This window comes from Callorhinus ursinus, unplaced genomic scaffold (genome assembly GCF_003265705.2).
Source record: "Callorhinus ursinus isolate GAN/ISIS: 27379988/994484 unplaced genomic scaffold, GSC_fseal_2.0 scaffold8, whole genome shotgun sequence".
Lineage (NCBI taxonomy): Eukaryota > Metazoa > Chordata > Mammalia > Carnivora > Otariidae > Callorhinus > Callorhinus ursinus.
In genome coordinates this window covers 8529075-8542833 of record NW_027397070.1, presented here as the reverse complement: position 1 = coordinate 8542833, position 13759 = coordinate 8529075, and the positions used below count along the sequence as shown (strand labels likewise).

Genomic DNA, 13759 nt, shown 5'->3' with positions numbered 1-13759 from the left:
CTCACTTGCTGTTTCAATACCAGGTTCTTCACTCCTTCCATAACAAACTGTGATCCTGTATTCATGACTCGTGATAAGAGACTAGGGACAAAAAAAGATCACACAAAGTATAAATTATCTTTCCAATTTGTTACAGATAAAATATTTGCCTGATTATACATGACCTGCTGATGCTCACTGTACCTACCACTTTTATTCTCACTAAACAGAAGTGACCTGAGAATTTTTGCTTTCATATACATCATTGCTGTAATTTTATCTAACAATAAAGGTGATAAAATACTCTAATAATTATTCATAAAATATAAAAATAAAAGCTGTCTTCAAATTAAACATTTTAATTGCTTAGTCTTAGCTATATAGGCATACCTCGTTTTATCTTGCTTCAGTATAGTGCACTTTGCAGATAGTGGTTTTTTTAAACAAATTGAAGGTCTATGGAAACCTTGCATTAACAAGTCTATTGGCACCATTTCTCCATCAGCATTTGCTCACTTCATGTCCCTGTGTTACATTTTGGTTACTCTCACAATATTTCAAACGTTTTCACTATTACTGTATTGGCTATGGTGATCTGTAATCAGTGGTCTTTGATGTTACTACTGTAATTGTTTCGGGGTGCCACAAGCCTCACCCATGTAAGACAGCAAACTTAACTGATAAATGCTGGGTGTGTTCTGAATGCTCTATCAACTGCCTGTTCCCTTGTCTCTCTCCCTCTCCTTGGGCCTTCCTATTCCCTGACACACAATATTAAAATTAGGCCAATTAATAACCCTATAATGGCCTCTAAGTGTTCAGGTGGAAAGGAAGAATTACATGTCTCTCACTTTATTTTTTTGATGTCTGATCTTATTTATTTGTTACTCTTAGACAATCTCCTTTTTGACTGGATTCAGACTCAGAGGTAGAAGCTCTCAGAGAGGACAGCCTCCATCCCTTGGCAATCTGGTCCTGGTGTTCTTCTTTGGCCTCCTTCATTCTCTTGGCCAAAAGTCTAGCATATTCTGTAGCTTCTTCCTTGCTTTTCTTAGTACACTGTTTCTTCAGAGCAATATGCCGATGCTTGTGTTGGAGGACATGTGGAGTAACAAGATGTTAAATCTTGGATGCTTTGGTTCCTGGTTTCCTACCTTCTTTAAGGGCTTTCTTAGAACATACTGGTGGACATCATCTTTACAGACACTGAAAAGTTTGCAGATTCTGCTAGCTTGTTTGGGCCCCACGCAATGATGCCCAGGGATATCAGTGAGTCCAGGAATATCCCTTCCCCCCCCCCTTTTCACAATGACCAAGTTGAGAACATTGAGATTGGCATTCACAATGCAACCTCAGACAGATTTGTGCTTTCTTTCTTCAGTCCTCGTTGGTCTTTCTCCAGACCTCAGGAATGTTCCTTATTCAGCAGCAGGCAGACATGGCCATGGGTCAAGACACTTTTTTTTACTGGGAAGCCTTGTCATTGCCACCACTGACTCAGACCACGTAATCTTTCTTCACCCAGAGCATCAGCAGCAACTTCTGTGGCCAACACTTCTCATAAAAGAGGTGAAGTTTGTGTTTATCATCCATTTCAATGAGTTTCTGGCAGCCAGTAGCTGGGAAAGACATGTTCAGCCGCATCCTGAAGCAGCCTACCACCTCCGGGCACCACGAAAAAGAGCACGTCTCTCACTTTAAATCAAAAGCAACAACTAATTTAGTGAGGAAGAAGGCATGTTGAAAGCTGAGAAAGGCCGAAAGCTAGGCCTCTTATGCCAGTTAGCCAAGTTGTGAACGCAAAGGAAAAGTTCTTGAAGGAAATTAAAAATGCTATTCCAGTGAACACATGAATAAGAAAGCAAAACAGACTTATTACTGATATGGAAAAGGTTTGTGTAATCTGGACAGAAGATCAAATCAGCCACAAAATTCCCTCCAGCCAAAGTCTAATCCAGAGCAAGGCCCTAACTCTCTTCAATTCTATGAAGGCTGAGAGAGGTGAGGAAGCTACAGAAGAGAAGTCTGAAGCTAGCAGAGGCTGGTTCATAAGGTTCAAGAAAGGAAGTCATCTCTATAAGGTAAGTGCAAGATGAAGCAGCAAGTGTTGATGTCGAAGCAAGTTATCCAGATTTAGCTAAGGTAATGAATGAAGGGGGTACACTAAACAACAGTTTTTCAATAGAGACAAAATAGGACTTCTACTGGAAGAAGATGCCATCTAGGACTCTCACAGCTAGGAGAATTCAAGGCTTGGCTTCAAAACTTCAAGGACAGGCTGACTCTCTTATTATGGGCTAATGCAGCTGATGACTTTAAATTGTAGCCATCGCTCATTTACCATTCTGAAAATCCCTAGGAATTATCCCTTAAGATTATGCTGAATCTACTTGTGCTCCAGAAATGGAACAAAAAAACCTGGATGACAGCACATCTGTTTGCATGATTTACTGAGTATTTAGGCCCATTGTTGAAACCTACTGCTCAGAAAAAAAGATTCCTTTCCAAATATTACTGCTCATTGACAATACACCTGGTCACCTAAGAGGTGCGATGGAGATAAACAATGAAATTAATGTTGTTTTCAAGCCTGCTAACAAACTATCCATTCTGTAGCCTATGGATCAAGGAGTGATTCTGACTTTCAAATTTTCTTATTTAAGAAATATATTTCTTAAGGCTATAGCTGCCACATATAATGATTCCTCTGATGGATCTGAGCAAACTAAACTGAAAACCTTCAAGGTTTTACTATTCTAGATGCCACTAAGAACATTCGCGATTCATGGGAAGAAGTCAAAATATCAACATGAGCAAAAGTATGGAATAAGGTGATTCCAACCCTGCTAGGTGACTTAGAGGGGTTCGGGACTTCAGTGGAGGAAGTCACTGCAGATGTGGTAGAAACAGAGAACTAGAATTAGAAGTAGAGCCTCAAGATGTGACTGAGTTGCTGTAATCTCATGATACAACTTGAATGAGTAAGGAGTTGTTGCTTACAGATGAGCAAAGAAAGTAGTTTCTTGAGACTGAATCTACTCCTGATGAAGATGCTGTGAAGACTGCTGAAATGATGACAAAGGATTTAGAATATTCCATAAATTTTGTTGATAAAGCAGTGGCAGGGTTTGAAGGACTGACCCCAATTTTGAAAGAAGTTCTACTACAGGTAAAATTATCAAGCCCAATGCATTGCCACAAAGAAACTGTGAAGGAAGAATCTCGGCTCAGGTCATGATCCTGGAGTCCCGGGATCGAGTCCCACGTCATGATCCTGGAGTCCCGGGATCGAGTCCCACGTCAGGCTCCCTGCTGAGCGGGGAGTCTGCTTCTCCCTCTGAACCTCTTCCCTCTCATGCTCTCTATCTCTCATTCTCTCTCTCTCAAATAAATAAATAAAATCTTAAAAAAAAAAAAAAAAAGAATCCATGGATGCAACAAGCCTCACTGTAATCTTATTGTAAGAAATTGCCACAGTCACCCCAAACTTCAGGAACCACCACCCCGACCCGTCAGCAACCATCAACATCAAGGCAAGACCCTCCACCATCGAAAAGATTATGACTCGATGAAAGTTCAGATGGTTAACATTTTTTGGCAATAAGTTATTTTTAAATACGTACATTTTTTTGACAATATGCATTGACACCTTTAAGTGACTACAGTATTGTGCAAATATAATTTACATGCATGGGAAACCAAAAAATTAATTTCAAGTTGCTTTATTGCAATATTCACTTTACTGCAATGGTCTGGAACTGAACCCACAATATCTCTGAGGTATGCCTATAGTTTTTATTTATTTATTTTTTAAAGATTTTATTTATTTATTTGATAGAGACAGCGAGAGAGGGAACACAGCAGGGGGAGTGGGAAAGGGAGAAGCAGGCTTCCCATCAGGCAGAGAGCCTGATGTGGGGCTCGATCCCAGGACCCTGAGATCATGACCTGAGCTGAAGGCAGATGCTCAATGACTGAGCAACCCAGGCACCCCTGCCTATAGTTTTTAGGCAAATTATAATTTGAAGAGAATTCCCTGCTTTCCTGATTGCCTTAATACTAAAATAACAAAATTGAAGACAGTAAATAAGATAACTTGTTTTAGGAATGCAAAACACACTAACAAGTTGAAAATATGTATGAGTGTTAAGTATTACGAGTATGTCAAAAGTTACTATTTTCTCTAAATCACAGCAGCTAGATCCAGTCCTGTGTTATACGATCCCCCCAGAATACATAAAATCTATCATATAAAAATGTGAAGCACAACATACTTAGTGAGTTTTACCTCAATTCTGAAGAAATGTTTATTGTCTGAATTTTTAACAACAAAAATAACACCAACAAATGACCTGCTACATTGGGTTTACATTTGTGGCTTAGTCTCTCACTTCGGATCAAGGGATGCTTTGTGGGATAGAATGGTATTCCTGTATTATGATATCAGAAGGCTAGGAATATCCTTCAAATCAAGATTTTCCTAAAACACATTTATTAAAATTCTCAAGTACGAAATCCATAAGAAACCTAATAGGCTTTTAATATTCACTTAAGATTTTAAGACATGAAACTGGAAAGTCTATTAAATAGATAAAAGAAATTTTCCAAATAAATTTCCTTTTCCCGATCTTGTCCTTACTCCTCTCTGAAATGAAGAGCTGGACAAGATGGAAAATCCTTTCTTTAATAGAAACAAGAGAAAGTAATCTTTGTTGGAATAAAGAGTTCAGAGGCAATTCCCTAGTACCAGGCAGCTCTGAGTGCTAACCTACATAGCACTGCACGAAGGTGAGGCTAGCTGGATTCATCTTATCAAGCATTTACAAGGTTCTGCCTTAGGCTGAGTGTTTTTGCTTTTTGCAAATTGTTTCATTAAAACCAGAAGCTCAGGGTGAGGCTAGAATAAAACTGTTTTCCCGTTCTAAAAATTAAGGAATTTGAAATAAGTATGGTATAAAAAAGAGTAGTTAGAATTACCTTGCTCAGCTACTTTGAAAATCATGCACAATATAGGATTCTCTGGAATCAGAAGTCAGACCCACCTCTGGGGACTTCCTCCTTGTCATTTAACAGTATACCTAGGTCTATCTTGAAGCTAAGTCTTGAGTGCCTAGCTCCAAATCTATATTACTTATCAACAATGATAAAAGAATAGTTTTAACCTTCATATAACTTCTGAAAATGAAAAATATGTTTTAAGAAGGAAGCAGAAGCCAACAGCTCATACCATGTAAAATATATTAACTTATATTTTAAAATGAGAATTTAAACTTAAGGAAGGCAAAAGCATGTTGACATTCACAGCACAATGAAAACATTCTGAATACAAAGTGTCAGTGTGTTTCTGGGCGCCTGGGTGGCTCAGTTGGTTAAGCGTCTGACTCTTGGTTTCAGCTCAGGCTCCCTGCTTATCGGGGAGTCTGCTTGAAGATTCTCTCCCACTGCCCTGCCCCCTGCTCACTCTCTCTAAAATAAATCTTAAAAAAAAATTAAAATAAAAAAACCCCCAAACCCCCCGAAAACCAAAGTGTCAGTGTGTTTTTAAGGCATGGGAGTCTAATTATGGTCTGGAGTACCAGACTTATTCAATCAGAATTATTAAAAATACTTACCCCATTGGTTTAGTGGTAGTGTTACCATAGCTGGCAGGAGCTGAGGCCATCTTGGCAAAAGCCCTATGAAATAAAAAAGTTATATTAAAAAGTTGATTATCAGAGCTAACATTCAGCATCACAGAATTAAAAACTCTATTGACTATAACTTTTACTATGCAGATATTTTCTGAAAATAGTAATAATTTTTCAACTAATACAATGTTTCAGTACAATTAGCACTGGAACAAGTATACAGATACTGATTATATGATTTTTAATCATGTAAAATGACACCCAAGTACAGTACAATTAGTACTGAAACACTGAGATTCTTAAAAAAAACACAAATGCATTCATTTCCAAAACTTTAAGATTTTTTTCCTTTTATTATATCTGATCCTTAACATGAAACAGACTTGCTGCCTTAAGAGAACAATCATGTATTGATTAAGTCTCTTTACCGTTCCCCACATTCCATACTCCCTCATCCCCAGACACATAGCTTTACTCATGCTGTCCTTTGAGGGGGATAAACTGACTGCTTTCTTCTCCAACAGAAATTGTGCATTTCCTTTTAAGACTCAGCTCAAAACCCCTTTCTTCATTAACATTATTTTAATTCTACTACCCAATCATTTTTCCTTTTAAGAGTTACATTCTACAACACACACTTTTATACTTAATTGCATATCATTTATTTTCAAATCTTTCTAAATGTCCAGAATCTATTTAACTAAACTACAGAATTCTTGAAGGCTGGGCAAAAAGATGTGGCACTTAGATGTGTTTTTAAAAATATTTGTCTTCTGAGAATATGTTCACGGTAGAGAATCCAGAAAACAGAATGCTCCCAAAAGAACCCTACCACTTTGAGGATCACTATTAGGATTTGTGTGTAGATTCTTCTAATCTTTGGATATATGTATATATAACATACAGACTTTTAAAAACAAAATTGATATCATATTGTAAATACTTGTTCTATAACATTTTAACAGCATACCATAAATATTTTTATGTGACTCAATATCCTATTACAATAATTCCTAACTATTTCAACTGTTTCTGTAAAAGAAAAAAGTCTACATGTGAGAAAATTTCATGAGAGTAAAAAAGGAATGAGAATCACTAAGATGTGAGAGTTGAGATGCTAAAAATACTCTGTTTCAATCTGGACAAAAATCACAATCTTGTTCAGAAAGGAGGACGTGAATCAAATGTTTTCAGAAGTAGATTAGAATTTCTGCCTTCAACCAATATTTATTTTTCACTAGATATATAATGGTACATTTTTATGGCTGAACATTATGCAAACACTAAATACCACCACTGAAGAAAATTTAAAAAACCACTATTTAAGAAAAAGAACTGGTAATGAAAGTTAATGGAAAAACTAGAATATAAAACTGTATCTATAATAATGATTTCCAAGTCTTAAAAAATACATGTAATGTGCATATAAAAAGATATACACTAAAGTTTAGTTGTAGGCTCTGGATGATGAGATTACAGGCAAAGTTTTACTTTATACCTGAGTTCTCTAAAATTTTCTTTGAAAAAAAAACTGTTAGAAATTCAATATTTTATAACCATATAAAATGATGCCCAAGACTGACTTTCTTCTTATAACAAATGTTTGATTAAGGAGTTCCAGACAAATCATAATGTAAAAAAACAATGACAATATGCCACACAGCCAAATGTGTAAAGGGTATGTATATAAAAATTGGAAAAGGCAGTTTTCAGTTTCTCTTTTTAAACAGACATTTGTATGTTTTTCTTATTGCAAGAACACAGTCAAATGAAAGAAATTTGAAAAAGCAGAGGTCTGTCTGGCTGGCTTAGTCAGTACAGCATGTGACTCTTGATCTTGGGGTCATGAGTTCGAGCCCCACATTGGGGGCAGAGATTACTTAAAAAAAAAAAAAAAGAGGGGTGTCTGGCTGACACTCCAGTCAATGGAGTGTGTGATTCTTGATCCCTGGGTTATAAGTTTGAGACCCATGTTTGGTGTAGAGATTACTTAAAAATAAAATCTTAAGGGGCGCCTGGGTGGCTCAGTCATTAGGCGTCTGCCTTTGGCTCAGGTCATGATCCCAGGGCCCTGGGATCGAATCCCGCATCGGGCTCCCTGCTCGGCAGGAAGCCTGCTTCTCCCTCTCCCACTCCCCTAGCTTGTGTTCCCTCTCTTGCTTTGTCTCTATCAAAAAAAAAAAAAAAAAGATAAAAAAAATAAAATTTTAAAAAAAAACCTCATTAAAAAAACATCTGAAAAAGCAAACAAAAGTACAGATAATAAAAAGCAGTCAAACTCAAAAAGTCAGCGATAACTCCTGATAACAACTTGGCACATTTCTTAATACAGTTGAGCTTGGAAAGCATATTCAATCTTGTAGTATTAATTATTTTAAGAAATATTGTGATGGTAATGTTTGTTGTAGAAAATTTGGAAAATAAAGATAAGTACACAAAATAAAAAAATTCTACTACATGGAATTACCCACTATTAACATTTTAATGTATGTCATTTCAGCTATGTAATGATATGTATATGTTCATACATACATACACACACAGAGATGGATGGATAAATGTATAGATAATAGAGATCATACTGTAAAAACTGTCATCTAAGTTTAGCTCACATACCACCTACTCAAAGACTTTTCCTGATCTTCTCGACAAATTTAACTCTCACCCCCAAGTTAAGATCTTATCACTTGCGCTCCTATGTGGAATTTAAGAAACAAAACTGATGAACATAGAGGAAGGGAAGGAAAAATAGAATAAGATAAGAACAGAGAGGGTGGCAAACCATAAAAGGCTCTTAACTATAGAGAAAAACTGAGGGTTGCTGGAGGGGAAGTGAGTAGGAGGATGGCGTAACTGGGTGATGGGCCTTAAGGAGGGCACTTGATGTAATGAGCACTGGGTGTTATATGCAACTGATGAATCACTAAATTCTACCCCAGAAACTTAATACACTAAAGTTAACTAACTTGAATTTAAATAAAATCTTAAAAAAAAATCTTATCATTTGGTGTTATTTTCTTTATATCACTTAGTGTATTATTCTGTTCATTTTTTGCTTATTCGTTGATTTATTGTTCCCTCCATGTAAATTCAGTGAGCATAGGGGCCTTCCACATGTTCGCTATTGTATTTCCAATGTCTAGGAGAACCCCTAGGCATAGAGAAGAGGAATCAATGAAATCAATAGTGTTATAAACTTTTTCACTTTATCATATAACATATACATTTTCCAGTGTTATTAAATAAGTCTTCTATAACATGATTTTTAACTTTCAATTGTATTCTATTTTATGGAAATGCCCACTGTAGGACATTTAGGTTGGTTGCTTCTAAGATTTTACAACACCAATTACTTCTTTGGGATAAATTCTTATGAGCAGAAGTGTGCGGTCAAAGATTTTTTTTATTTTTATACCATCTAGCAAAAAATTGTGACAATCTATATTTTTATTGGCAGAATTTCAATGCACCAGTTAAGCTGCCTATATCCTTGGCACAGCACTTTACTAAATCTTTGCCCTGTGCTAATCTGCATTTCTCTACCAGTGAAATTAAAATTTTCTTTTAATGTTTTTGAGACATTTGACCCAAACTTTTCAGTCTTTGGTGTTCTTATCTAATCAATGAAGGAAATATAAACTTGTCTAGGAAAGAAAGTTATCACCATTTTATGTAATTTTAAGTTGTGGACAGGGAGGGCCAGATAGGGAAATATTTATGCCACTGGAAAAAAAAAAAAGGTATTGTTAAATTTTCTTGGTAACACTCCCATTTTCTTGGGAACTCTACTTCCATTGTACTCTCTTATATAAGAAGAAAACAAAACTTACTTCCACTGTTTGATATATTGTAAGGGATTAAGGTTGCATCCTGCATCAATTAAAGCTTTTTTGTATTGCTCCAAATCAGCCTGAAATAAGCAAAGAATGGTATCATAAAAAATTTTACTTTTGTGAAAGAGAAGACCACTTTGTTTGTTATTATTAATCAAAAAGTAGACCAAAGGCATGAGTTTAAGTTCTAGGCACCCAAGTAGAGTGGAGTCATATTTTAAGTGAGTCTGTGAGCACCTGAGACAAAAATCACATCTAATGAAAGGCTCCCAAATCACCTATCTAGTATTTTGTCATCCCTCATTGAGTCCAACAGAGCCAGTTTTTTTCTCCATTTTAGAAACAGACTACCTTTCCTTGGGATAAGCACCAAATGAAACATTTGATTTGATTAAAAATATTTTAAAACCAGAAACACAAGGGGACATTGTGACATGACACTGACTGAGGGGAAATGCAGATTCAGGTTTTCCCCTCTCATACGCACTTTCGTGGTCCAAATTCATTAACTGAGTATCAGGTGTCTTACACTTTTTAAACTGTTGTTTTCTCTTTCTTGCTATTTTTGCTTCCTGATGAGTAAGTGTAGTTGAATTCCTGTACTTTATAAGAGACTATCATCTTAGTGACTCCATCATAAAAATTTTACAAGACAAATTTAAAGCTCACCTTCAACCAGAGATGTTTACTACTTTGCATTTTTGGGGCTATCAGGCTGACATCAGTAGTCATAATTTGCTTTAAGCCTCTTAATGATCACTTAAACTTATGAAAAGACATGGTCTTTACCAAAAATAAATAAAAATAAAATAATGTGGTCAAATTAAGGGAATATGAAATTAAGTTTTAAAATCTAAGTTCTTAAGAAAATATTATAACTAGGCTATAATCCTTTACATATATATATATATATATATATGCCTGTAAGAATCCCCAAAAATACAAGTGTGAGATATTTCTGAAAAGAAAACCACACTTTCTTACTGAATTAAAATAAAAGCTATATGCCCAAAATAAAGCAGAATTGGCCTAAAGCAAATATTGGGTTTAGCTTACTGTTTTAACACACCCAAGATTTTTGACCAAAAGAAGTGTTAAGATCTACTAGGCTTTTAAAAATAAATGCTACCAGCGAAGGAAAGAAGTTTACAACAATTATATCATTCTAGATGTCATCTGTAAAATTCTTATGCTTGTTGCTCATCCATTAAAATTTCACTGAGTTAACATTAGAGTTAGCAGATCTCTAACCCAGCAACAACACTGATACCAAAATCACCATTTGCCTTCAAAATCAATTACCTATATATACTTAAAAATTTTTTTCTTCAAAAGCAAATGATGGCCTATGACAGAAAAAGAAAACAACAAAATTACCCACAATCCACTCTTCCAGTGAGAAAAAAAAATCTTCTAGAAAGGAAAATTTGTCATTTTCCAATCATTCTGAAATTTATTGATATAAAAGTTATTTGAATGCAAAACAAAAAATGTCAACTTTATTTTTATATGAATCATATGACAGATACAAATCCGAAGTTTAATCTCATTAAATTAAATTATAATATTTACATAACTTTTTGGAACTCTGGGTATTTTCCTACAACTGACTCCTTATATTCTATAACGAACATTAGTTTTTAATAACCTTAAAATATTACCAAATTTATAAAAATATATTACCAAATTTTTACTTTGGGTTAAAGATAAATTCATTGGAAAACATTAGTGGCTATAACTCAAAGAAACAAGAGTTTTTAGGATTATCACATAATGAGAAATAAGACCAATGCTTCAAAAAGCATAGCAAACTTGGTTAACTTAGTTTACAATAGCTATTTTCCAGAAATAAGAATTTTGGCCATTTGAATCCAATTCATATTCCAACAATTTAAAAGTGGTCAGACATTTCATGAGTGGATAGTTCTCTTAGTGACAATAAATATTGCTATAAAACTCAGTAGTAAATAGAACCAGGCTTAACAAACTGTTTTCTATTAAAGAAAGGAATGAGGTAGTTTTTGGCCATAGTGATCTGGTCTTCTATTTTTGAAACAAACAAGTATTTCTCCTTTTGCACAATAACTGAACAAATAGGACATACCTCAGAGGGTGCTTGCTGTGCACTTATATAATAAATAAGAAACAGCCTCATTTTATCTTCTGGAGTTCCTGCTACATAGGGGAATATAAATAAAAAAAACTTTCATAATTCTGGTTAAATATTATAGTCAACACAAGTATATAAAAATTTAAGGCACAGATACGTGACAAGATAAAATATGGTTCTTGATTTAACTGACAGGATTATAGGCACTATAACTATAACCATGTATAATACAGACATGGAAAAAAGATTAAATGCTGTGGGATTAAAGGAATGGAATATAGAAGTACCTCCATTCTATCTTTCAAAATGTCTGTAAGAGATTTACCTTTTAGATATAAACTCAGAAAGAAAGAAAGGTACAGGTAGGGTAATCACAGAATTCTAAAACAGGATACTTCTGAGATGGAAAGGGGATGCCAGTAATAATTATGTAAGGACAACAGATATAAAAATGAGACTGTGCTGGGAAAATAGCTGTATGGTCATTCTAGGTGTTGGGTTACAAAACTTTGGTACTTTTCAAAAGTGGGGTCACTATATATATGTCTCTTTCTGAAGGGTACTGTATCACAAGATTTGGGAAAAGAATACATTTATATTAAAATAAACACTGTTGTATAATACAAAATATATTTGCCTGAAATTGTTTAAGACAAAACATAAGATTTCAAAGAAATTTCTTGCTTGCAGTGGGTTTGATCTGCTACTCCTATTACCCAGAACCCAAAACTGTACAGAGAAACTCATTTATTCTCCCCTCTGCTACTGGGTGTACTGTGGTGCAAAGTGATAAAGCACTGGTCAGACATAACTCAGTTTCACCACCAACAAATAACAATATGCACTCTCACTTCAAAGTGTGTCCTAATACTCAAGATCTTGAAATTGTTATATGTTATTATAGAATAAAAACTAGGAAAACTTTTTCAAAACATGACTAATGAACCATTGATTTTTTTATATGGTTCAAAATCCAGATAACCATTCTCAAATTATCCTTACTCCCTAAAAATGGTAATAAAGATCAATGATGGGTTTTTCCAAAGTTTTAATATTTACAAATAAATATTGTATCTTGGACATTTTGAAAATTAGGTTATGGAATTCAGGGTCTTGTTTAAGTCCTAGGAGAAAGCTGCTATTTTTGTTTAGCAGGTAAGTAGCCTGGTTGGGTTCAGGCCAAAGTTCCTACAGCTTTCTCTGGGTTGTGGTTCCATCACTGATTTATATTTTCAAAACCTTCTGCAGTGCTACTGGGATCTGTCCAACTATCTAGTGGCCTCTGTGGGAACTGGGAAACTGTCTAGCCCTTCAACTCTCAGTCTTTGGAATAATACTGTTTAGGATCTGATTCACGTATGTGCAGTTCAGGGGTGAGCCCAGGAATTCATAAACAACTTTACAAGGTTGCTTTCCTGAGCAACTTCCTCTCTGCAATCTCCCTGGTAGTTTCCAATTCCCTTGGCTTTCCCGTTTTGGTGCTCCATCCCAAAAGCTTCGGCTTTAGTTACCTGTTCCATTGTGCATTTCCTGCAACTATGACTAAGCAGTCAGAAGACAAAGAGAAAAAGAGCAATGAGGCTTGCTGCAGGCTCTTGGGACCACTACTCCTAAAATGGAAGAGAAAGGCTCCCCTCCTTCAGAGTTTTAGGGGCCTTGTAGATCCTTGCTATTATTTTTAATATCCTCAGCATCTAGCATAGCCTTTCTAATAATAGAATAGGAGGCACTTATTCTCCTTAAAGAAGAGAGAGTTCCCACTCTCTTCTTCAAGAAGAAACATATTTTATAGCTGCTATACTGTTAATAAAAGCCCTTAAAATTTCTGCTAAGGGTTTTAAGAATACTATGATAAGAGTTGGAGAGTGTCCTGATGCTTATAATGATATTAATCACAGAGACATCAAATGTAAATTATAAAAATGTATCCTTTACAACTGCAAGCACTCTAGAACCTACAACTAGCAGCCTGGTTCCTCTTGTCACACCTAAGTTTCCACTGGAACTGCTCTCAATTTTAAAGTCAGTTTTCTTACTGAGTAATCTGATATATCTTAGAGAAAATTTTAAGCAGAATTCAGAAAGCTTTTTATCTCCCTGAACAATTTGAGAGTAAGTTGTTGACCTGCTGTCCCATCATTCCCAAATGTCAGACATTCTCCAATATAATAAGCTCAATATAACAACTACCAAAATCAGGAAATCAGCAT

At 35.3% G+C, this 13759-nt stretch overlaps 1 protein-coding gene across 1 annotated transcript in view; it reads right to left on the bottom strand.

Annotated features, from left to right (window-relative positions):
• The window catches only part of SCFD1 (sec1 family domain containing 1), a 100276-nt gene that overhangs the window by 24072 nt on the left and 62445 nt on the right, over window positions 1-13759 (bottom strand). The window contains exons 16-19 of the mRNA XM_025870218.2: window positions 11544-11614; window positions 9437-9516; window positions 5592-5654; window positions 6-81 (exon numbers count right to left, since the gene is read on the bottom strand). Coding sequence (XP_025726003.1) covers window positions 6-81; window positions 5592-5654; window positions 9437-9516; window positions 11544-11614 — 290 coding nt within the window. The remainder of the gene's footprint in view (window positions 1-5; window positions 82-5591; window positions 5655-9436; window positions 9517-11543; window positions 11615-13759) is intronic.